This window comes from Perognathus longimembris, chromosome 1, assembly GCF_023159225.1.
Source record: "Perognathus longimembris pacificus isolate PPM17 chromosome 1, ASM2315922v1, whole genome shotgun sequence".
Classification (NCBI taxonomy): Eukaryota; Metazoa; Chordata; class Mammalia; order Rodentia; family Heteromyidae; genus Perognathus; species Perognathus longimembris.
Window position 1 is genome coordinate 85,998,619 of NC_063161.1, and position 25,124 is coordinate 86,023,742.

The following is a 25,124-nucleotide window of genomic DNA, read 5'->3' on the forward strand; positions in this document are numbered from 1 at the left end:
AGAGAAGCCCAATTCTTACAGCATACCACACTCTTTCTAGATGTTTTGATGTGAGATGATCTCAAATACAGAAAAAAATAAAACTTCCCATTACCAAATTATAAAGGAGGCTTATCCTGCTGGGATTCATTTTTTTTTTTAAAGCATCACTGGTACTGACCACAGTAAAATAATTTTACAATTCACTGAATGAATTCTTAGCTAATAAAAGTAACTTTGGAGGCATTATTTGCTAACTTTAGGGCTAATTGCATCAACTCAAAGTAGTTGGTCAAAAATTCTTTTTACTAATACACTTGGAAGCTAGGTAAGTACTTACCATGTAACAACCCATAAGGTAAGCAGCATTTGCTTGTTTTCTCTGATCAGAGCCGGTGAAATGAATGATTTTCTTCCTTATCATCGTAATGGACTGCGCAAAAATAAATAGTTGTTAGTGTATTGTCTTTTCAATTGTTAATTTCCTAAAATTTTACTTTGTGACAAATTGGTGATAAATTCCAAATCTCACAGTACATCAGCATTCAAATTATCTAGACTTCTGAGAAAATTAGAATGGTACCCCCCACCACACACACACTGCCATGTACCTTCCTATAAAAGATATTCTGAATCATAATGAAATTAAAGACGAGAGAAGAGAGGTAATAAATAGGTCTATGCTTAATGCCCTTTGGGGCATTTGAAAGATAGGCCCATGGAACACTTAATTATGACCAAATATTGAACTTCTCCAAGGATGCCATCACTCAGTAGTGCTGCTTTTGAAGGGAGATGAAGCCACACTTATAACATGATCCACACTCCGAAGTTTTCTGACTTGGGAAACTAAACAAATGTCTTAACATCTAAACCCAACAATAAAGTGTAGCCTTCTTATGGAAAAAGATACAAGAGGCTAGAAAAAGCGATGGGAAAAACTGTTCCCTTTCCCACTGTTAGTTTTTTTTTTTTAAGAAATCTATTCCAAAAATCAAAGTTATACTGAACAAAGCAAAAACAGTCCATGCTAAAAGCAGGGCAAGGTGGCTCACACCTATAATCCCAGCACTAGAGAGGCAGAGACAAGGAAGGTCTCTGGTTCTAGGTAATCCTGGGTTACAAAATGAGATCTTGTCTTCAAAACAACAAAACCAAACCTGTTTATCAAGAAAGGGATGGGCTGAGCATGAGACTGAAGAAAGCTCTATAGTGAACTCTTCTTGAGTTACAAAGTTTTTCTTGATCTGCTGATAAGAGGTATTACCCAGGGGGATCAAATTTCTAAACCTTCACTCATGCTCTGAACATACTTATTTTGTTGTTGTTTTCTGTTTTTGTTGTTGTTCTGGTCCTAGGGCTTGAACCATGAGATTTTACGCTCAAAGAATGTTCTCCACTTCCAGCTTCTTGGTGGCTAATTGAAAATAAAGAGTCTCATGGACTTTCTTGCCCAGGCTGGCTTTGAACCATGAGCCACAGATCTCAGCCTCTTTAGTATCTGGCATTATAAGCGTGAGCCACCAGTGTCTGGCCTGGACATATTTCTGGATACATTTTACTCCATTAAAGGCTAGGATGTAGCTCAGAGTACAGAACTGGCCTAGCATGCATAGCACCCTGAGCTCCATCTCCAGCACCAGAAAAAAAATCTACAAAGTTAAAATTAAAAAAATAGAATTTAAAATTAATGGAGCACATGATCAATTAGCACTTCCCCAGCTTCACTAATGTTGATAAGCAATAAACTCAGGGAAAGTTGGGAAGCTGGGATAGGCAGGCCAAAAAAACAAAACAAAACAGTTTGCACTACTTGGCTTCTGTCTGCCCATGTTTCAGTGTTCCATGATGAATGTGAACATATGTTCCTTTGGTTTATGCAGAGGAACAGACCCAAGTTAATCAAAACAAAAACAAAGCCCAATCAGCCTTCTAGTAACATAAGCAGAACACATTCTCCATGCAACTTTCTTTTTTAATTCCTATTAACTAAATAGGTGACAACATCTCAGTTGGGTTAGATGGTCAACATACATAAATTCCACTAAATTATTTAGGGCTTAGGGGTTGATGCAAAGGACCAAAGCCCAAAGCAAACTAGGCATGAGAGCAGACAACACACATACAATATGGGACTCTCAAAATTAAAGCACGGAAACAAAAGTTGGGAGGATTATTTTTAGCTTCGTGACTGCGAGAAACAAAAGATTTTATACTAGCGAATGGAAAAGGGGGGAGGGAGGGACTCAATGCACAAGGCCATAAATGTTTACATTCCTATTTAAGACAGTTCAGGGAAAAGTAATAGTCTCATCTCTGTATAAATTTATAGCTAATATAGTTTGATGCTCCAAGGGTGGGAGGAGAATCTTCCTTACTCATAAATTTTTGTTTCTTTTGGTTAGTTGTCTAGTAGGTAACCCACGGAATAGCAGTTGTTTCTTAAGTTCCTACAGTACTTTCTACTTGTCTAGTTGGAACTTCTAACAAGCAGAACATAAATACTTCTTACTGTGCCTGACCAATAATTCAAGTGATTGAAAAGAAGGAAAGGGGCCTAAGTTCAAAGCAATAGAAATAGACTTTGTAACTCTCAGTGATACAGCATTAAACAAGATACTAGATCTCGCTTCTCTTCTTCTTAGCCATGTGTAGAGAGAGGGTCAGGGTGAAGTGGTCATTCGTAGTGTCATTCGAGGGTCATTCGTAGTGAGGTGATACAGGGATTTTAAGACAGCCAAGAGGGCAGAAAGCAGAGTCTATCTTGCTATTTTCCCTGCACTCCTTATCAGAATGGGGGCAGAAAGAACAATGACCAAACCAGAGAAGAATTCCTCGTTTGGCTTCAGATCCCAGTAAGGTCAGACAATAAAAGGCTTGTTTAATTTACCAGTTTCCACTTTGATTTCTGTAAGGATTTGAGCATCACCCATCCAAATCAGAATCAAATAACCCAAATTGGTGTGTGTGTGGGGGGAATAGTTTCATCGACACTAGAAAACAGAAGCTGGGTGTGAGAGTGCACATTTGTAAGCCCAACACTGAAACCTGCAAGGCCTGCCTAGGCTGTACAGCATGTTGGAGACCATTCTGAGGTACATATCAAGACCCAGTCTCAAACAAAACAAAACAAAAATCAAGAAAAACTGTAGAAAATACATATACCGTGACTTTAAACAAAAAAAAAATATCATATCCTAAACACTACTTAAAACAAAACTTCCATTATGCATTTAGAACATCCCCCAAACTCATTCGTTCCAACTTTTTCTTTCTTTCTTTTCTTTTTGAGAAACAGTCTTAAAGTTTGTAATCCAGGCTGGCCTCAAACTCAAAATTTCTCCTGCCTCAGCATCCTGAGTGCTGGGCTGAAGGCCTGTATCACCATGGCTGGTCTGTTTGCAGTGCCAAGGATGCAACACAGGGCCTTGTGCATGTTAGGCAAATGCTTTGCCACTGAGCTACATCCCTAGCCTATGAAACTATGTTTTGTTTTGTGTGCCAATAAATACTGGGGCTTGAACTCAAGGCCATACCCTCTTACTTCCCTTTTTCATTCAAGTGTGGTGCTCTAACTACTTACTTGAGCCACAGCTCCATTCCCTGTTTTAGTTCTGGTTTTGCTTTGTTTTTGTTGGTTGAGTGGAGAACCCAGTTTCTCAGATTTGTTGGGATTTGCCTGCTGGGCTGACTTCTGACCACAAGCCTCATATCTCAGCTTCCTAAGTAGTTAAGATTGGAGGCATGAGCCAATGGCACCCAGCTGTGAGCCTCTGAAACCAAGCTATACATTTTTATTTTAAGGGAAAAAATATTTTCTTTTTTTTTTCCATTTTTCAAAAAGTATTTTTAAAGAAGATAGGTCTCCTTTACTCCCACCACCAAGATTAAGTGAACAATGATCATTTAAGTCAAATCTCTTAAGGAAAAAGATTTTACCTTGAGCTTCTTATTTAACTTGCAACAGTATCTGTAAACCATTGCCAGATTGAGTGGTCCAAAATCTGCGTAGAAACTTGAAAAATAAAAACATGTATGTATGTTCCAGGTGCTCTGAACAGAAAAGTCATTTGGGGATCTATAAGATCAAACTATAAGAAGAAAGAATATGCCACACTAAACTGACACAAACCATACCATTCAAAAGTACTGTCTTAATATTAGAAGATATATTCTGATAAACGATGCCTATTTAAATAGCTAACCATTGAGTGGGGGCAGCAGCTCAGCGCTGGTAGTAAGTTCAACTAGCATGTAGGAGGTTGGTCCAATCCAGGACCAACACACACACACACACACACACACACACACACACATACACACACACACACGAACAGGAAGTCCACATAGCTCAAACCTAACACTAATTTCCATAATGATAAAAGTGTTTTCCACACTTTAATAGACCTCATCAAAGCACTGCAATGCAAATGACTGAAATATCAAATGTAAATGCTTAAATATAGGAAGGTTCTCTTTTTTTCCTTCCTGTAAAGATGTTTGTTTTGTTTTGGTGCTAGCACTAACTAGTACTTGGACTCTGGACCCGAGTGGCTGTCCTTTTAGCTTTTTCACACAAGGCTGGCACACTACCACTTGAGCCACATATCTACTTAAGGATTTTTGTTGGTTAATTGGACTTTTCTGTCCTGATTGGCTTTGAACCACCATCCTCAGACCTCTGCCTCCTAAGTAGCTAGGGTTACATATATGAGCCACCAGCACCTGGGCTCTAAAGATCTGTCTTATACCAAGGGTTTAAAAAAAACACCCAAAATCCTCTAGCAGCCATCCAAATGCTAAGAGCAATAAAAAGACTACTTCCAAGACTACTTTACAAATATACCTTTAGATTCTTCAAAAGAAAAAAGAAAGCTACAATCTGTTAAAAAGCAGTACTTACTTCTCATATTCAAGTTCATTATCTATGCTGAAATAATGTTCGCTTGCTGCACTCTTTGGTCTGCTGTAGAGAATGGCAAAACAAAGGCGATCTGCAATGGAAAAATTGTGATGTTCCTTCTTGGTTATTTTCCATGCAAATTTCTGATGTTAGAGGTAGCAATAAAAAATCTCAAAATATTTTAGCTCTTTTGGTGGATAATTAAAAAAAATTTATTTTATTATTTATTTTTTTTGGTGCCAGTCCTGGGGATTGAACTCAAGGCCAGAATGCTGTCCCTGAGGCCCTCCCCTCTCCCCCTTTCAAGGCTACAGTTCTACTACTAGAGCCACAGTTCCACATCTGGCTTTTTGGTAGCTAATTGGAGATAAGACTCTCATGGACAGGATTCCTGCCTGGGATTCAAAGCCATTTGAACTGCAATCCTCAGATCTCAGCCTCCTGAGTAGCTAAGGATACAGGTATAAACCACTGATGACCAGCATAAGCAAACATTTTATGGGGGAAATTGCTTTTAATTTTAAGTGGTAAATACCTTTCTTTTCTGAGGGAACCTCTCATTAAACTAGTTTCCCAGGACTAAGAAATTTCAGCAACCAGCTGGATGCATTCCACAGCCACTCACCTCATGTTAAAGTGACCAAAACTTTTTTTCAGTAAGAAACTTTTTAAGAGAAAAGAATCCTTTTCAAAATTGCTTAACACTATTGAACACGGGCTGGGAATGTGGCTTCCTGGTGAAGTGCTTGCCTAGCATGCATGAAGCCCTGGGTTCCATTACTCAGCACCATATAAACATAAAAGGCTGGAAATGGTGCTGTGGCTCAAGTGGTAGAGTGCTAGCCTTGAGCACTAAGAAGCCAGGGACAGTGCTCAGGCTCTGAGTCTCAAGCACCAGGACTGGCAAAACAAAAACAAAACAAAAAACAACTATTAAAAACAAACCATCTGTATATCCAAACTGTTATCAGGAAATCTCTATTAAAAAATAACTTAGAACCACTACTTTGCTTTATATAATTAAAACCAATTACCTTACCACAGAGACAATGAGAGGTTTCCCCATGAAGAGTATGGCATTTACACTGCATAAATACATTCAGGCTGCTGGGAGGTTTGGCAACATAGCAAGACTGGTAATGTTCAGAAGTTCCACCCTTCTTCAGCTGTGCCCTCACACCACCCCACTACCACCACCACCAAAAGACTGCCTAAAAAATCCTCCATGAAAAAGCTCATTACAGCATCTACCAGAGTAGTAATCATCATCAGGCTAGAATACTGACACTCAAAAACACGTGGCAAAACCAAGGATCACTTTTTAAATACATACTACTTCCAGCAGAGCTAATGGGAAGAAAAGTACAAGTATGTCAGCTAACAGCACATCCTTTCCCCACACTTAAAACTTTTTTTTCTCGGTTTGCAATTCAACTCCCGCGACTGCTGCATTTATTTCTTTGTAAACTCAACTGAACATTTCCCCCCAGCCGCTAACACTCAAATGGGTGACAAGGCTTATGAGTCCTTTCCAACCACAGGCGACCTTTGATCCCCATGCACCAAGCCAGAGGTTCCAGTGGATGGAGGGGTGTGGGCTGGGGAAGGACACAAGGGTCAAAATGACAAAAAAAACACTTGCCTTCCCCAAAGCCAGACCGCCACGCGGGCCAGGAGTCCGGGGAGACCACCCACACACCCACGAGACCGCAGCAGCCCCAAACCCTGAAGTTCCATGGCTTCTTTCAAGCCATTAGGTCACAGATTCCCGGGCGCAGGACAGATCCCCACGCAGTCGCTCGTGCCACCACCCCTGCCGCCCAGCACTCACCTTTGATCACCTCGGCCACCAAAGGGGTCCCCCTGCCCTCCCGGCTCATGACTCCAAAGCATCTGGAAGGCGGGGCGAGGGGAAGGAGCAACTGGGCAGTCGAAGCAGCAGTGGGACAGGGAGGGGAAGGAATACAGCGATCACACACACCCCAAAAAAGTTTTAAAAAGAAAGTTTAAAGTGCTGCAGCCAGGCAATGGTGCAGCAAGGCCCCTCGGTGCAAGAACCAACCCCGGAAGTCCAAGCTTCTCCAAAGCTGTCCCCAGCAGGGTGGAGAGGACGACGAGAGGCAGAGTCCCCTCCCAGGGGTCTGTCCGGCGTCTGCGCGCCAGGGTCCTCTGCGCCCTAGAGCTGCACTCCAGAGTTGGGATGTGCGCGCCGTGGCCCGGCAAAAGGGGTGTCTCTGCAAGTAAATCGGGATTAAAAGGACTTCGCGCAGCAGAAGGGCGCGGCGCCGGGGCGGCGGACAGGGCTTAGGTGACTCGTGACGCCGAGCCAGGGGCCTGCCAGGCGCCACCCTCCTCCTCCTCCCCCACCTCCTCCTCAGCCAGCCCGGCCAAGCTGACCCGGCGCGCCGCGGCCACCAGGGGACGCTGCAGCGGAGCCCGGGCCGCCTTGCGCGGCGCCCTCTGGGCCCGGCGGGTAGCAGCGCTGCGGGATGGGAGCTCCTCAGAACCCTTCAAGGGTGAAGGTATCGCTGAACACTCCCACTGTAGGCAAAAATGTATTGGAATACAATGAAACTTCGGAGCGGCTTCTGGACAACCATTCCAAGTTATTTCCTAAACCTGTGCACATGTATCAAGTGAAAAAATTAATATACAGACTGAGTGGGACCCCAGTTTGGTAACATGAAACTCGGTGCTGGGATGATGGGTACTTTTCAACCTATTTTTTTTCTTTCTTTCTTTTCTTTCTTTCTTTCTTTCTTCCCTTCTTTCTTTCTTTTCCTTCCTTCCTTCCTCTCTCCCTCCCTCCCTCCCTCTCTCTTTTTCAGTCTTTGTCCTAGTAACAAACTTGACAATGACTTTCCTTAAAACACAAGCAATACAATAGCCAGTCTTTCCCCAAAATGACAGTATTTTCAGTGTAGGCCATTCTTTTTGCCTGAAAAGAAAAAAACTTTCTTCTAAAATTCCAGATGGTTCTAACTTTAAAAGTTAAAAGAAGGGCTGAGAATGTGGCCTAGTTAGTGGTAGAGTGCTTGCCTCACATACATGAAGCCCTGGGGTTCGCTTCCTCAGCACCACATAAACAGAAAAGGCCAGAAGTGGCGCTGTAGCTCAAGAGGTCTAGTGCTAGTCCCTAGAAGCTAGGGACAATGCTCAGGCCCTGAGTTCAAGCCCCAGGGCTGGCAAAAAAAAAAAAAAAAAAGTTAAAAGAGCTAGTGCCAGTGACACTGGTGACCTGCTACAACTAGCTACTTAGGAGGCAGAGATCTGAGAATCAAGTTTTGATGCCAATCCCAGGCAGGAAAGTCTTTCTATCTAGAGACTATTATCTCATACTGAGCACCAAAAGGCCAAAAATAGAACTGTGGCTCAGGTGGTTCCAGCACTAACTGTGAGCTTAGAGATAGCACTCTGGCCCTGAGTTCAAGCCCCAGGAACAGCATGTGTCCACACACACACACACACACACACACACACAGGAAATTGGGCTGGGAATATGGCCTAGTGGTAGAGTGCTTGCCTCATATACATGAAACCCTAGGTTCGATTCCTCAGCACCACATGTATAGAAAAAGCCAGAAGTTGTTCTGTGGCTGAAGTGCTAGCTTTGAGCAAAAAGAAGCCAAGGACAGTGCTCAGGCCCTGAGTTCGAGCCCCAGGACTGGCAAAAAAAAAAGCAAAGAAAAAGAAAGTTCTTTTAAAGTTCCATCTGAGAAAGATTTTTCTAAGTGATAGAAAATCTTAAAGGCATTAAAGAGAACCAACTGCTAGATTAATGCACATTTTTAAACTTTTCATGGCACTGAATACAAACTGAGTCAAGAGATAAACTGACAAAGATATTTTAAGTTTACTTCAAGAAGATACCCAGCTTCTGTTTTGTTACTGTAAAAAAAAAATAATGGGAACACAATTTTAAACAATGGGGTACAATTTTTCTCATACTGGCAAAAATCAGAGGAGCTTGATAACAAATGTGTTTGGTAATTGCGGGGCCAACAAGCACACACATTCATTGCCTGTGGGTAGGAAGGGAAACTGGGACAACCAATTGAAGGGTCACAGAAGGGCAATTTGTCAGACATTTTAAAGATTGAAGATTATGAAACACCAAAACTGCCCAAATAAGACCATAAGATTGTGAATTTAAGGCACAGGCACACTGGAATAGCTTGCATAGCAATTCTCTAGGAAATAGGAAGCTGTTGGCAGTAGATACACCTTTAGAACAGGAAACTGCATGTCAGGAAAGTAGGTAAGGATAAGGAAGATTTTTAGGTGTTTTTGTAGCCTTTGAAGTTTGTGCCATAAATTACCTCATCAAAGTGAGAATTTTGCAAAGTAATTTTGCAGGCTAACAATGTTTTCCAAAGCTGACTCTTCATCAAGATGAAACAGAATGAAGCAACCTGAAAAGCACCCTTCATACATATTGTACACATGAGAACAGGACAGTACTTCCTTTTCATTTCTAACCATCTCTTGAAATTCCATGTCGGCTGGTTGGTCGGTTGATGGGTTTTGGGCTTTTTTGGTGTTTTAAATTTTTTAGCCCCAGTTAAGCACGATGGAAGTAAAAGGACCTTCCAAGTCCAAACGATTTCATTCCTAATAATATTCCTAATAATATATAGACTGCATGAAAAGAAATCATTGGTTTTGGAACCCACTTAACCTCTTTCTAATGTCAATACTTTCTCCTTAAAGAATTTTTGTTGTATTGAGGGACAACTATTAGAAATCTGGAGCTAGTCAAAAGGTCAGCAGTTGTTTTAAACCCAGTGAGAAACAAGTGGAGTCAGGAATTTTAATACAGTAGCCACCCTTATCACTGTTTCACTTATCACTGTTTCATTTAACCATGACCTAAAAATATACTACCAATAGTTATAAAGGGGAATTAAGATATTTGGAGACAATAAGATCATATTCATGTGTATTATTACAATGCACTGATATAATTATTTTTAGTAGTTAATCTTCCACTATGTCTATGGGAAAGATGCATAGTGTGTACATATGTATGAACACATACCTATATATAAATATGGTTCAGTCTTATCAAAGTTTCAGGCATCCACAAAGGGTCTTGGGACATAACATCCCAGGTAGGAAGGGGACACTGTGCCTACTTGTTCAATCAAATAGTGATTGGGCTTTCTACACCTTTATGTCCTCCTTGAACTTAACTATCGTAGCCATGAGACCCCACAGGGCAACTAGGGAGAAGCACAACTTCCTCACTTGGGGAAGTACACCTTGCATGTACAGGGGCAGAAAGGACAATTCACACTCTAGGGAGAGAGAGCAGGTCCCAAATCCAGGCTGCACCTGAACACTGATTGTCCCTTTAGAACAGGATCAATAGACATCAGGCTGTCATCGTGAACCATTCAGTCTGAGAGGAGTGACCAAGAACAGCAGGGGAGATGTTCACAGAAGAACGAATTTCAAAGGAGAAAAGCATTACTTTCTTGGACAACAGTGCTAGCCAACGACATTTGTGAAAAGTTTAGTGTCAGACATTGTATGCTGCTCATTATAACTGAACATTCCCTAAGATGCCTACTCCTAAAATACAACTATAGCCTACTCCTAAAATACAACTATAGAAAGTGTAACAGAGTGATAGAGAAGAAGCTGAGCAAATGTGCTGAACTCTGACTTTAAGCCCTGGCAAAGACGCGCGCACACACACACACACACACACAGGCACAAACACACATTAGAAACACAACTACTAGCTAGTTCAAGGTCCAGATTTAAACAAACACAGCAAAAGGAAGCACAGTGCCACTTCTGGTTTTCTGGTGATAAACTGGATACATAAGAGTCTCAAGGACTTTCCTGCCTGGACTGGCTTCAAACTACCAACCTCAGATCTCAGCCTCCTAAGTAGTTAGGGTTATAGGCATGAGCCACCAGCACCCAGCTGAGGTCAAGTTTTGAGGTCAGTCTGGGCTACACTGCAAGATTCTATCTTATAAAGAGCTTTAATAAAATTATATCAAATAATTTTATAGTTTAACGCAGGAGACTTTTAAAACATAATATAAAACTAAAGCCCCAAAGAGAAAAACTGTGAGAAACTTAGGGGAAAACCATGATTTGTTTAAAAAATATCTTCTTATAAGGCAACATAACCACATGTGTATGTGGGGGTGGGGGGTGTCAATCTAAAAAGGTTATGCTTAATTCAGAAAAGAAATATAAAAATGAAAAAATTAATTTTACCACTGGTTCAGCATTAAAATAATCTATCAACATGAGCAGAGTGTAGGAGGAAGGCACAAAATACCTACAGGGAAGGGAGATGTTAATACTCTTGACTGGGAGTATGGCTCAGTGGTAGGGTGCTTGCCTAGCATGTGAGAGACCCTGACTTCCAAGGCCAGTACTATAAGAGAGTAGAAGGAGATGGGGAGCAGGCTGGGGGTAGGGGGAGAAGGAAAGGAAAGGGAAACTCATTTACAGGTTTACACTAAGCAGACATAAAAAAAGAATTTCCTTACCCAGATAGGTATTATCTTCATTCTGGGTCACTGGGAAGATGATCAATCCCAATCTACCTCATACATATGCCATGGCTACACACACACACACACACGCAAAGAAAATAATCTCTGATGGGTTAAAAACCTAGATAAAGGGGCTGGGGATATAGCCTAGTGGCAAGGGTGCCTGCCTCGGATACACGAGGCCCTAGGTTCGATTCCCCAGCACCACATATACAGAAAACGGCCAGAAGCGGCGCTGTGGCTCAAGTGGCAGAGTGCTAGCCTTGAGCGGGAAGAAGCCAGGGACAGTGCTCAGGCCCTGAGTCCAAGGCCCAGGACTGGCAAAAAAAAAAAAAAAACCTAGATAAAGCTAACTACTGGTGGCTAGGTCTCGAAAGCCTGTAATCCTAGTAACTACTCAGGAAGCTGAGAGCTGAGGATTGTGGTTAGAAGCCAACCTGAGCAGGAAAGTTTGTGAAATTCTAATCTCCATTTAACAACCAAAAAGCCAGAAATGGAACTATGGCTCAAATGGTAGAATGCTTTCAAGCCCTAGTAACACACACACACACACACACACACACACACACACACACACATACACACACACACCCCTAGATGAAAGTTTTATTTTAAAATGTAAAAAGAAAACATTGAAAAACAACAGCGATCAGTGGGATCAGGAACAGATTTTGTTTTTTAAAGCATCTCAGATGGGCACAGGTGGCTCACATCTGTATTATCCTAGCTACTCAGGAGGCTGAGATCTGAGGATTGAGGTTCAAAGCCAGCCCAGGCAGAAAAGTCTGGAGGCTCTAATCTCCAATAAACCACTTAGAAAAGTGGAAGTGGCACTGTGGTTCAAGTAGTAGAGCAGTAGCTTTGAACAGAGGCTGAGGGACAGCGCCCAGACCCTTGAGTCCAAGCTCAAGGTCTGATTAAAAAAAAAGCACCCCAACTTTAAAGCAAAAGATTTGGAATTTGATTACATAAATATTTAATGCCTCTGTTCAATACACAATCCCACAAACAGAATTTAAACGATAATTTACAGACTAGGAGAAGATAAGTACATGGCTAAAATAACAAGGGATCCATACTGACAATTTACAAAGAACAGGGAGCCAAAAAGAAAACAAGGCTAACACCCCAATGAATAAATGGGCAGAAGATCACAGTAAGAAATACATAAAACAAGAAAGTAAATTTATCTTCCCTCACTCCTTTTCTCTTTGTTAAACCTCCCACCTCCCTATGAATAGTTCTGGTCTGATCTATGCCCTGCAACAAGATGAGCTGAAAAGACAGAATAAATGTAGCCACAATTAACTGAAATTGAAACTGAAATTTTGAATTTCATTTGCAACAAAAGCTAATTTCTTTTTGTTCATTTATAAGATATTGTCTCACTATGTTGCCCATGCTGGCCTGAAACTCAATTCTCCTGCCTCCATCTCCCAAATGCTAGGATCACAATATACCAACACACCAGGTGAGGCTCATTTCTTGGTGCTGCTAATCCATGTCACCCCAGGTCACAGGATGAGAGGCTCAGTTTGCAGATGGTCTCTGCCTCTGACATTTCTCCTTGTGGTGGTCCATAATTCCAGTTGACTGCAGATCTAGATGTACACACACCTCAATTAAACCCAGTCATTTCATTATCTGTTTAAGTCTTCACCCCTTATCTAGCTGGTCTAGAAGTAATGTGGAGAAATGAGAAAGCTTAGCTGCTGTTCTCCTAGACAATCCACAACATTGTTAGTCTCGTATTCATCTACACTTCTGGAATAGTTCATAAATCGTTTTTTTTAAAAGGAGAGTCTATGGATCACATTTTCTTACATTAGAACTAAGTAAGTATTTATACTTTTCAAAACATTAGAACATGAAAAGTGAAACTAAGAATGTGATCAAGCCATCCAATAGCAAAAAAATAAACCATGAAAAATAGAAAAGTGAGAGTAAGTTCAAAATAAATGCAAAATACTTCAGCAAGATGCCAGTGGCTCATGCCTAAAATCCTAGTTATTCAGGAGGTTGAGAGCCAAAGGATCAGTTGGAAGATAGCCAGAGCAGAGAAATCTAGACTCCATCCTCAATTAATTGGCAAAAACCCAGACTAGAGGTATGGCTCAAGGTACAGAGAGCACTAGCCAGGCAAGAAAATTGAAGGAGCCACCCGAGAGAGACCTGAGTTCAAGCACCTATACAGGGTGTGGGGGTGTGACAGAGCAGATTTTCAAACTGAGTTTTAAAAATATATCAAGCCATATGTTGTTTAATAAGGACAATTAAAAAAAATAAAACCACAAAGAAAATTAAAGTCTGGGGAAAAAAAAGTGTGCTATAGTTTCTGGGGAAAAGAAAGTGAGTACAATAATATTAACCAAAAAACCCCACAATTCATTGCAAAAATGAAGCAATAAAAAAGATGGTTCATGCACCACCAAATAGTTTTCACGTCTTATAACAAATTTTAAATCTATAAAGAGATACCTATAAAAGATATTAATGAATCTTTTTAGTCAAGGGAGATAAAAATCTGTCAAAAGGAATTAAAGGCTCATGTTTATTATGCAGGTACATGGGCAGCTCAGACCTGGAAAAATAGTTTCAAGCCAGCCTGAGTAGAAAAGTCTCCAAGACTCCATCTCCAATTAGCCAGCAAAAAGCTAGGCTGGAGGCATGTCTCAAGTGTTAGAGCACTAGCAGTGAGCAAGAAAGGCAAGCAATCTCACCATATATACATACATATATGTACACACAAATATATACACACACATATATACGTATATATACTTACATACACACATATGGAATTAGAAGCATGCTCTAGTAGATAACAGGGAACTGCTTTCAAGACAGAAAATCAACTTTCTAAGGAATATATTATTCACTGTGGCTATCATGTTTTTGGCTATAAGAAAGTCACCATCTGTGATGGTTTTTACACCTGGTCATTTGCACAGATCACTCTGTGCAGTGTCATTTGAATTCATCAGTGAGATTAACAACATAATAAAACTCATCAACCTGGAAATGTTCAAAAAACATTTTCTAAGTAACGTTCAACAAGGGAACATGATAGGAAAAATGTAATGTCGAGAAGTCAAATCTGTGGATTATGGTTACATTAAAGAAAGAAGAGAATGATAACACCTAAAACCATCTCCATCTTTACTACAACCCTCAAAATTAATTCTACCTGGATTAAAAAGCTGAACATAAACAATAGTTGCAACTTCCTACAGTGAGGCTGTAGTAGGACTGCACCTCCTGATTCCTGCATGTCCGGAGCACAGGTGAGCACTGGTAAAATGCATCCTTCCAGAACAAACCACTGAAATGAAGGTATAAGACTGGGGAATAGCAACCAAGACCAGCTACTGTACCATACCCCAAAATGACCATAGTTATTAATGATCACACATCTTATGATTCAGTAATTCTACTTTTAGGTATGTGCACAACATAAATTCATACACATACTAAGAAAAATACCAGGGCATTCATAGAATCATTACTTGTAATAGCTCAGAAAAGAATCCAAGTTTATCATAACAGCAGATGGAAAACACTATAATACTTTCTTATAATGAAACTTTTTTTTTTTTTTTGGCCAGTTCTGGGCCTTGAACTCAGGGCATGAGCTCTGTCCCTGGCTTCTTTTTGCTTAAGGCTAGCATTCTGCCACTTGGAGCCACAGTGCCCCTTCTGGCCATTTTCTATATATGTGGTGCTGAGGAATCGAACCTAGGGCTTCATGTATACGAGGTAAGCACTCTTGCCACTAGGCCACATTCCCAGCCCTTGGAGCATTTTAACATCAACCAGAAAGGATGAACTTGGGACTCTAAACATCATGAATGACCTCATAAACATAGTTTAGTCAAAGTAGCCAGGAAATGAAGGAGAATTTATGACCAGGCATGGTGGTGCCCAGCTATAATCCCATCAAATTTGAGGCAAACTTTTGCTATTGAGACCCTATTCCCCCCCGCCCCCCAAAAAATTAAGCCAGGGGCTGGTGCCTCATGTTTATAATCCTAGCTAGCTACTCAGAAGGCTGAGATCTGAGGATCACAGTTCAAAGCCAATGAGGGAAGGAAAGTCTCTCATCTCCAATTAACCACCCAAAAAAACCCAGAAGTGGTGCTCAGGATCAAGGAGGTAGAGCACCAGCTTTAAGCAAAAGAGCCCAAGGACAGCGCCCAGTTCAAGCCCCACGATGGGGGAGGGGGGGGAATGAGAGAGAATATATAGTATAATTTCATTTATATTGCTACACTGGAGACTGGTTCAAGTAGTAGAGGCACCACCTGTTTGTATGGGAAAGCCTAGCTTATTGCTCAAGGCATAGTCCAAAGCCCCAGTCTAAGGACAAAAAAGGGGGGTAAGGGGATGGAGAGTGAGGTCTCCTTCCTGTTTTGCATGTAGGCTGAACTTAGTGACCACAACCAAAGCAAGCAGTATGAGAAAAGTTTACTAAGGATAAATACAGCAACAGCTACTTTAATCGAATGACCACAGTGAACAGTGATGCCACGTACCCAACAGGATATGATAAAAAGGGCATTTCTCCTCTGTGTTACTTGTTCCAAAATTCTAGTCTAGTCATGAGGAAAAGATCAGACAAATTCAATTTGAAGAACATTCTATAAAATCAATTTTTGTTTTGGCCCAGCATCCTAATACAAAAGAAATAAAATACTAATCACAAATTGAGCAAAAGTTGGGGAGAAATTGTACTTTCGGACAAAGGAAGGCCTATGTGAAAATGTTTCAAAGGAAGAAAGGGAAGTCAAGGTCTGTCTCACTTCAACTTTCTTGTCAGTGGATAAAACAAAGACTTACCTTCCTGAGTATTTTGAGCATATCTCACTTACCTTATCAGAAGTTCTCACAATACTTCAGCTCTCTCCTAACAATATTTAGGCCATGTGTTACAATTCTAGGACACAGGCCATTTGAAATAAGTAATTTTTCTTTACAAAAACTCTTTCAAGAGAAATTTTAAAGGCATTATCATGCCAATTTGACTGTAGGGTGTTTAAATGACATAGAAATGGATTGATATGTTTTAAAATTTAATGGAAACCAGGGCAAAAGATGAAGATATTTCACACACACACAAAAAGACTAAGAGTAGCCTATAAGGTCATGAAAATGGCATTCTATATCTATATCTATATCTTACATCATGGAAATACAAATTAAAACCACAATGAAACAGTGCTTTATACCCACCTAGAATGACTCAAATTAGAATGGCAACACCAATTGTAGGAGATGTAGAACAGAATTAGCATATTAGAATAGAATATTAGAATTAGAATATTCCTACATAATTAGTAAAAACATAACATGGTATTAATACTCCATCCATCTAGTAAAGAGGGAACCAGGTAGTAGGGGACCCTCATACACTGCTGTTATGAAAACAGAATGGAGGTTCCCCCAAAACTATAAGTACTCTGGTAACCCAGCACAAAAACAAAAGAACAACAACAAAACAGCCTAGAACTACCACATGATCCAGGAATCTCACTACTGGTACATATCCAAAAGAAGTAATTTCAATACACTGAAAAGACATCTGTGCTCAGTCATGTTTACAGCAGCACCATTTACAACAGCCAACATATAAATAACCACAAATGGGAGAACATATGGAACAAAACTTCATTCAAACTGGGCACCAGTGGCTCACGCCTGTAATCCTAGCTACTCAGGAGGCTGAGATCTGAGGATCGTGGCCCAAAAGCCAGCCTGGGCAAGAAAGTTCATGAAACTCTTATCTCCAATCAACTACTAGAAAACTACAAGTGGAGCTGTGGCTCAAAGTGGCAGAGTGCTAGTCTTAAGCAAAAGAAGTCAGGGACAATGCCCAGGTCTTGAGTTCAAGCCCCACAATGGACAAAAAAGAAAAAGAAAATTCTGTTCCATTATGTGTGTGCACAACTAAATATTATTCAGTCATAAAAAAGAATTAAAATTCTGTCCTTTGCAGCAACACAGGCAGAACTGAAAAACAAAAAGTAAAATAAATCAAGCATAGAAAGTTACTTACTCTCAAAGTAAAGAAAGTAGTAGTCTTTACTAGAGCCTGGAAGGAAGTGAGGCTTATAGTGAGAGGAAGGTTAAACGGTACAGAATACAGTTCAATAGGAATAACTTCTTTTTGTCTTCCTCAGAAGGAATAGTATCTAATGTTCCATAGTACAAAAGGATAACCAGAGTTGAGAAAAATTATTTCAAAATAGCCAGTAGAGATAGATTTTTTATATTCGCAACACAATATGAATGGAAAATGTTTGCGATGACAGACATGCCAGTTGCCCTGGTACAATAGTATGTATTATCCATCTGTACTGACAGTGCCACACTGCAGCCCATAAGTATATACAATTACTATGTATCTGTTAAAAAACAAAAAGTATAATGAAAAAAGGCCCTAGAAAAGTTTCTTACACTTATAACATGCTCCCTTTGACCCAATCTTTCCATCTCTAATTATATACACAAGAGAAAACATAACATACATCCACAAAAAGACTTGCACACGAAAATTGGTAGCAGCTTTATCAGACCTCCAAGTCCATAACTTGAGAAGAGAATGGGAAAGGTAATGCTGCAGGGGATTCACAGGGAGGAATTAGTCCAGCAAGAAGAAAAGAACAAAGTCCGGACAGGCAAGGTACATCTCCAAAACACTGTGCTGAGCATAAGCAGATACACTTGATGATCCCACATAGAAATCACATGGGAGGCTGCTTAGAGTTAGAGGCTGCCTGATTGAAAAGGACCCAGAGGGAACTTCACAGCAGAGGCCCACAATTCAAACTGTATTTGTAACTGTATACATTTTAGTGTATAGAAACTGTATTGTTGACATTAAGAAGCAGGGTGGGATGAAGCTTAGAAGAATAATGACTGTATGCTGGGGTCATGGCAAGTGTCATAGCATGCGCCTAATGAGGAGAAGACCTCAACTTAAACCTTAGTACCTCCAGAAAAAAAAAAAAAAAAAAAGGAAAGAGGAGAAAGAAGAGGAAGAGAAAGGAAGAGAAAGAGGAAAAAAGAAGAAAGGACAGGGCTCAAGATATTGACACAGTAAGACCAAAGGAGGATATTATTAGGAAAGGAACATAAAAGCTCAACAGTTATGTGCATATGATCATATAAAATGATACTTACGCCAGGTGCTGAGGACTCATGCCTGTAATCCTAGTTCCTTAGAAGGCTGAGCTGGGAAGATCCCTTCAAAGCCAGTCGGGGCAGGAAAGTCCGTGCAACTCATCTCCAATTAGCCACCAGAAAACCAGGAGACTCATATCCAACTAACCACAAAAAGCCAAAAGTGGAGTTTTGGCTCAGGTGATAGAGTGCTAGACATGAGCACAAGAGCTCAAGGATAAGGCCCAGGACCAGGAAAAAGGGGGGGGGGGGGGGAAGTAGAGCTGTGGTTCAAGTCTACAGAGCCAGCCTTGAACAAAAAAGCCAAGTGAGAGTGCAAGACCTTGAGTTCAAGCTCAAGTACCAGCATTATTCAAATCTGAGAAATAAAATAAAAATAAAGTAAAAAAGCCAATGCAGGTTGTTTCCTTTACAAAGGAAAATTCACAGAAAGTGAGACTAAATTATGCCTCCTACCATGCTAGACAAAGGCTCTATATCTTAGACCATCTAAAACATCTTTCAATAGAATTATCTGCCATTCCTTATATGCTGTCAACCAGAGTAAACTTCAGAATAAGGAGAAAATAGTAACTCTGATAATACTACATAACATTACTACATGACTTCATATGAGAGTGGCTCTCTGCTCTCAGATCTCTGTTCCTTTTCTTAAAAGGATAATCGCTAATGACCCAACCTCTTACCACCCAACTCAGTACCACTCTCCAGCAGAACTTTCTGCAGCCATAGGAATGTCTGCATCTGCTCTGTTTAAAAAACAAACAAACAAAAACACAACACCCTGAAACAGGGGCTGGGAATGTGGCTTAGTGGTATAGTGCATGCCTAGCATACAAGAAGCCCTGGGTTCAATTCCTCAGTACCACATAAACAGAAAAGGCCAGAAGTCGCACTGTGGCTCAAGTGGCAGAGTGCTAGCCTTGAGCATAAAGAAGCCAGGGACAGTGCTCAAGCCCTGAGTCCAAGCCTCAGGACTGGCAAAAACAAAAACAAAAAAAAAAAAACAAAACACCAGGGACTGGTGGCTCATGCCTATTATTCTAGCTACTCAGGAAGCTGAGATCTGAGGATCTCAATTCAAAACCAGGCTGGGCAAGAAAGTCTGTGAGTCTCTAAATAACCACCAAAAACCCAGAAGTGCAGCTGTAGCCTGAGTAGTAGAGCTCTAGCCTTGAGCACAAAAGCTCAAGGTCAGCGCCCAGGCCCCGAGTTCAAGCCTCAGGACTGGCATACATACACATGCATGCACACACACACACAGACACACACAGACACACAGACACACACACACACACACACACACACACACACACACACACACACACACACACACACTGCTTCTCATAATACCATGGCAGGACTTCCAGGGAGACTAATTAAATGGCTCAGATAAGTGACTTCCATTTTAGATCAGTCTTTCAAGATTCATGGATTTTTCTAAACAGTAACTATTATAGGACACAAATCTAGAGGCCAGAAGCAGAGCTGGGGTCAGCACTTCTGAGAAGGAGGGGGAAAAGACAGGGTGTACAAGAAAGACCCTCCACTAATCCAGCCCACAGCTTGAGACCTTTACTTACAGGTCAGCTTTTAACAGCACAGATTTTCACAGCGGTAATATTTAGCTCTGCAACAGCTGACTGCACCACACAGGCCTGTCATCAGCTCAACAGGAACAGGAGGCCAAAAGATTTTTAAGAAAAATGTATGTACGCTTCAAATTTGAGGGCAAAAAGCTTTGCTAAATGTCCCAAGTTGACATTAAAACATTAAGCTAATGTTAGAATGGGAAATGCATTTAAATTTATATATTTTAAGACATAGCTTGTCCTAATATGAAAAGGGCAATTTTAGAAGTCACAAAAAGGCCATAAATTTTAATATCGAAAGGAAATTATTTATTATCTATTTTATATATGTCAGTGATGTTTAGCTTACAATTATGGAACAGTTTTATGTTTTATTATTTGGAGAGTTGTAATAGAAAAATAGTGCCTGAATGCAGTAATCTTTCTATTGAAAAACATAATCATCCAAAAACTCTGATTAAAATCACACCTGGTTACTATCCTTCATCTTTAATTGTTGCTTAAATTTAATGTGTAGGTATTATTTGTGCTTAATCACACATCCTGAATTTTTCCAAATAATTCTAATTTCAAATACTGTTTCTAGCTAGGCACCGGTGGCTCACATCTGTAATCCCAGCTACTCAGAAAGCTGGAACCTGAAGACCACAGTTTGAAGCCAGCCTAAGCGAGAAAAAGTCTGTGAGACTCTTATGTCCAATTAACAACCAGAAAACCAGAAGTGGAGCCTGTGGCTTAAAGTGGCAGTGTACTAGTCTTGAGTAAACAAGCTTTGGAACAGTGCTCAGGCCAAGAGTTTAAGCCCCATGAACTGACAAAAAAGAAGGAAGGGAGGGAGGGAGGGAGGGAGGGAGGGAGGGAGGGAGGGAGGAAGGAAGGAAGGAAGGAAGGAAGGAAGGAAGGAAGGAAGGAAGGAAGGAAGGAAGGAAGGAAGGAGAGGGGGAGGGAGGGAGGGAGGGAGGAAGGAAGGAAGGGGAGGAAGGAAGGAAGAAAGGGGAGGAAGGAAGGAAGGAAGGAAGGAAGGAAGGAAGGAAGGAAGGAAGGAAGGAAGGAAGGAAGGGGAGGAAGGAAGGGGAGGAAGGAAGGGGAGGAAGGGGAGGAAGGGGAGGAAGGAAGGGAGGAAGGGAGGAAGGGGAGGAAGGGGAGGAAGGGGAGGAAGGGGAGGAAGGGGAGGAAGGGGAGGAAGGGGAGGAAGGGGAGGAGGAGGAGGAGGAGGAGGAGGAGGAGGAGGAGGAGGAGGAGGAGGAGGAGGAGGAGGAAAGAAAAATATACTGTTTTTGACAGGCACATTTCTTTGCTTAAGAAATTGCTCTCTGAAACCTAAATCTCGATCTCCAGAAGTCCAATATAATTCAGAAATACCAATCTCTACAGACTAAATATTAAACTTATATAATATTAATGGTTACTCGGAATGGCTAGGGATGTGGGTCAGTGTTAGAGCACTTGTCTAGCATATTCAAGGCCTTGGGTTCTGTCCAGAAATATTCATATATTATTCTGCAAAAAAAAAATAAATGTGAAACATTGAACTTCTTTATTGTAACCAAAACACCTAAAACTTAACTAGTTTTTGAGTACTCAACAAATGAGTGGATGTGTGATTAAGCATAAATATACATACACATTAAGTTTAGGCAACAAGAGAAGATCAAGTATACTACCAGGTGTAAATATGATCTGTTTTTGGATGATTGTGATTTTTTTCAACTGTTTTCAGGCAGTTTTCCTATTACAACTCTCCAAATAATAAAATATAAAATGGTTCCATAATTACAAGCTACACATCACTGATACATACAAAATAGATAATAAATGTAATTTCATTTCAACCTTAAAATTGCCGGCCTTGTGTATATACACATTGTTGTACAATTGGCCACTATAAGTATTCCATCTTAGTAAATTGAAGCTGAAGTCATCAAACAAAACTCCTTTCCTCTCCCTCAATCCCTGGCTACCAACAGTCTATATATTCTTCCATATATGCTTCTCTGGTTTTGCCTAACTTATTTAATGTCCATAAGGTCCATCCATGTTTTAACATACAACAGAATTTTCTTTTGTGGTGCTGAATAATCATTATGTACACATACCACATTTTCTGTATCTACTCACTTGTTTGTAGTCATACATATGTTATTTCTACCTCTTGGCTACTGCAAAAACTGCTGCAATGGACATGGATGGGCAAACATCTCTCTGAGATCCCATTTTCAATCTATACTCCAAAAAGAAATTGAATTGCTGCCTCATATAGTAATCCAATTTTTTGAATAGCCTCCAAACGGTTTCCCAAAGCAAATACATACTTTAAATGTCCACCAACAGTGTAGAAGAGCTCTGATTTCTCCACATCCTGAATTTTTTTGGTTTTGCTCAACAATATCCATTCCTAACAGTTTGATATGTAATTCCCAAATATTAATGATGTAGAACATCTTTCATGTTTGTTGGCTACTTGTATATCTAGTTGTAGATCTTTATTGGAAAGCATGTATTCACACCCTTACAAAGTAAGAGACCAATTTATTTTTTATGGTGATATGCCATTTTTTAAAAAGACTATTCTTCCCATTGTACAGAATTGGCATCTATGGTCAACATAATCTGGCCATATTCGTGAGGATTTATTTCCATTTTGTTTTGTTTTTTGCCAGTCCTGGGGCTTGAATTCAGGGCCTGAGCACTGTCCCTGGCTTCTTTTTGCTCTACCACTTGAGGTACAGCGCCACTTCCGGCTTTTTCTATATATGTGGTGCTGAGGAATCAAACCCAGGGCTTCATGTATACGAGGCAAGTACTTTACCACTAGGCCATATTCCCAGCCCCTGTATTTGTGAGGATTTATTTCTAAGCTATTTTTTCTGTTGATGTTTGTTTTTAATGTCAGTATTACAGTTTTGGTTACTAGGGCTTTGCAGAATTTTTGAGATCAGAACTGTGAGACCTCTGGGCTCTTGACCCTCCTTTCACTATTGTTTCCTAGATTGTTCTGGCTTTGCAGTGTCCTGTAAAACTCCATACCACCTTTTTAGATCCCAGACCCAACTCGAGGGGTTCCACATATCAAGGGGGGCCACTTAACCCAACAAACAGATAAGCAGATGATGAAGAGCAGAGGAAGGGGGCTGGGGATATGGCCTAGTGGCAAGAGTGCTTGCCTCCTATACATGAGGCCCTGGGTTCACTTCCCCAGCACCACATATACAGAAAATGGCCAGAAGTGGCGCTGTGGCTCAAGTGGCAGAGTGCTAGCCTCGAGCAAAGAGAAGCCTGGGACAGTGCTCAGGCCAGGAGTCCAAGCCCCAGGACTGGCCAAAAAAAAAAAAAAAAAAAAAGAGCAGAGGAAGGAGACTGATTACTATGCAAGTGGCACAGGCAAGAGGCACAATAAGCTGCCCATCTCTGGCATTCAGACAAGAGCTTTAGGTTTAAACAGAATTTAGGCAAGGGGAAAAAGGTATGCATAATTATTGTAAGTATGGCATGCTTGATCATTGTCTCAGTCTTGGTTTGGGGAAGTATTTGAGAGAGTCACCCCAGAGAGGAGTACTCTGGCCACGATAAGCAGGTTCTGGTTTACCTGGCTGGTTAAGTCTGTCTTGAGGCTCTGCTGTTCCTTTCCCGAGGAAAACTTTTCTCCATCCCTCCTTGCACAAATGTTATCAATCAGTCCTTATGGACCCCAGGATGGCTGGGAGGTGAAGAGCTCAGGGCAAAGGCATAAAATGGAGGTAAGGATGCCAAGCTTTTCTCCAGCGTTTAGTTAATGTATGAGCCCAAACAAGATGTCAGTAAAAGCAATTTTAAGTACCTGTTGCACATTTGAATGTTAAGATATATTTTTCTGTACCTACAAAAAAGTGATTAGGATTTTGACAAGGAGTTTACTCTGGATAGTAAGAACATTTTAAGTATATTGTCCTCCCAACCCATGAATGTAGAAACCTATTTTTGTGTGTGTCTTCTTTCATTTCTTTCAGCAGTAAAAATCTATTAAGTTCTTTAAAGGCTACTTTGCTTCTCAAGTAAATTCCAAGTCACTCTTCAAAAGAAATGTGCTCAATGAAATATAATCATTGGCCATGCTGACATAGTTGACATAGTTCAAAAGCAACTAAATAAGGATATTAATAGTCTTATTCACAGGTGTAGATTAAAATAATATGCCAAGTCTAAAAATATCAACACAATCTCTAAATTTTAATAGAAAACTAACAAAACCATAAAGTGATGAACTACAGCATGAACACTGGAATCTACTCCTATTTTCTAGTTTCTAGGGAAGGCACTGAGTCAAAGTTGAATAAAATTAAAGTGTTCTCCATCAACATTCAGTTAACTGTCCAAAGAACGGTTAATTGGTGAAATAAAATAGAAGAAAATGCACTTTATAATAGTAACAATAAATACTATGCACATAGAAAAAAGTTTAACAATAATGTGCAAGACAGGTGGGAAATTTTTCACATGTCTGAGGGAACAAAAGACTTGAGCAAAAAAAACCCAAAACATATATATTTTAAGATATTTTCTTGGAGCTGGGAATGTGGCTTAGCAGTAGAGTGCTTGCCTAGCATGCATAAAGCCCTGGATTCGATTCCTCAGCACCACATATATAGAAAAAGCCAGAAGGGGTGCTGTGACTCAAGTGGTCGAGTGCTAGCCTTGAGCAAAAAGAAGCCAGGGACAGTGCATATGCCCTGAGTCCCAAGCCCCAGGACTGGCAATATATATATATGTATATATATATGTATGTATATATATATTCTCCTTAAGTTATAAATGTATACAATATGGTATGTATATCTCATATGTGTAATTAAGAGCATTTAAAAAAATTTTTTTTTAGCCAGTCCTGGGCTTGGACTCAGGGCCTGAGCACTGTCCCTGGCTTCTTTTTGCTCAAGGCTAGCACTCTGCCACTTGAGCCACAGCGACACTTCT

At 40.5% G+C, this 25,124-nt stretch overlaps 2 protein-coding genes across 12 annotated transcripts in view; both read right to left on the minus strand.

The window, feature by feature from the left end:
* Cdc14b (cell division cycle 14B) overlaps positions 1-25,124 on the minus strand; it is a 149,797-nt gene that overhangs the window by 94,831 nt on the left and 29,842 nt on the right. For 8 of the 11 annotated variants that reach the window (XM_048331657.1, XM_048331650.1, XM_048331644.1 and 5 more), the window contains exons 2-4: positions 4,883-4,973; positions 3,919-3,994; positions 320-412 (exon numbers count right to left, since the gene is read on the minus strand). In XM_048331657.1, coding sequence (XP_048187614.1) covers positions 320-412; positions 3,919-3,994; positions 4,883-4,973 — 260 coding nt within the window. Of the gene's footprint in view, positions 1-319; positions 413-3,918; positions 3,995-4,882; positions 4,974-6,713; positions 7,249-25,124 lie in introns of those variants that run through there. The other 3 variants (XM_048331669.1, XM_048331672.1, XM_048331641.1) reach the window with 3 other exon arrangements.
* Positions 4,883-25,124, minus strand: part of Prxl2c (peroxiredoxin like 2C) — a 96,808-nt gene continuing 76,566 nt past the window's right edge. The window contains exon 7 of the mRNA XM_048331741.1: positions 4,883-4,976. The gene's annotated coding sequence lies outside the window, so the exon portion shown is untranslated. The remainder of the gene's footprint in view (positions 4,977-25,124) is intronic.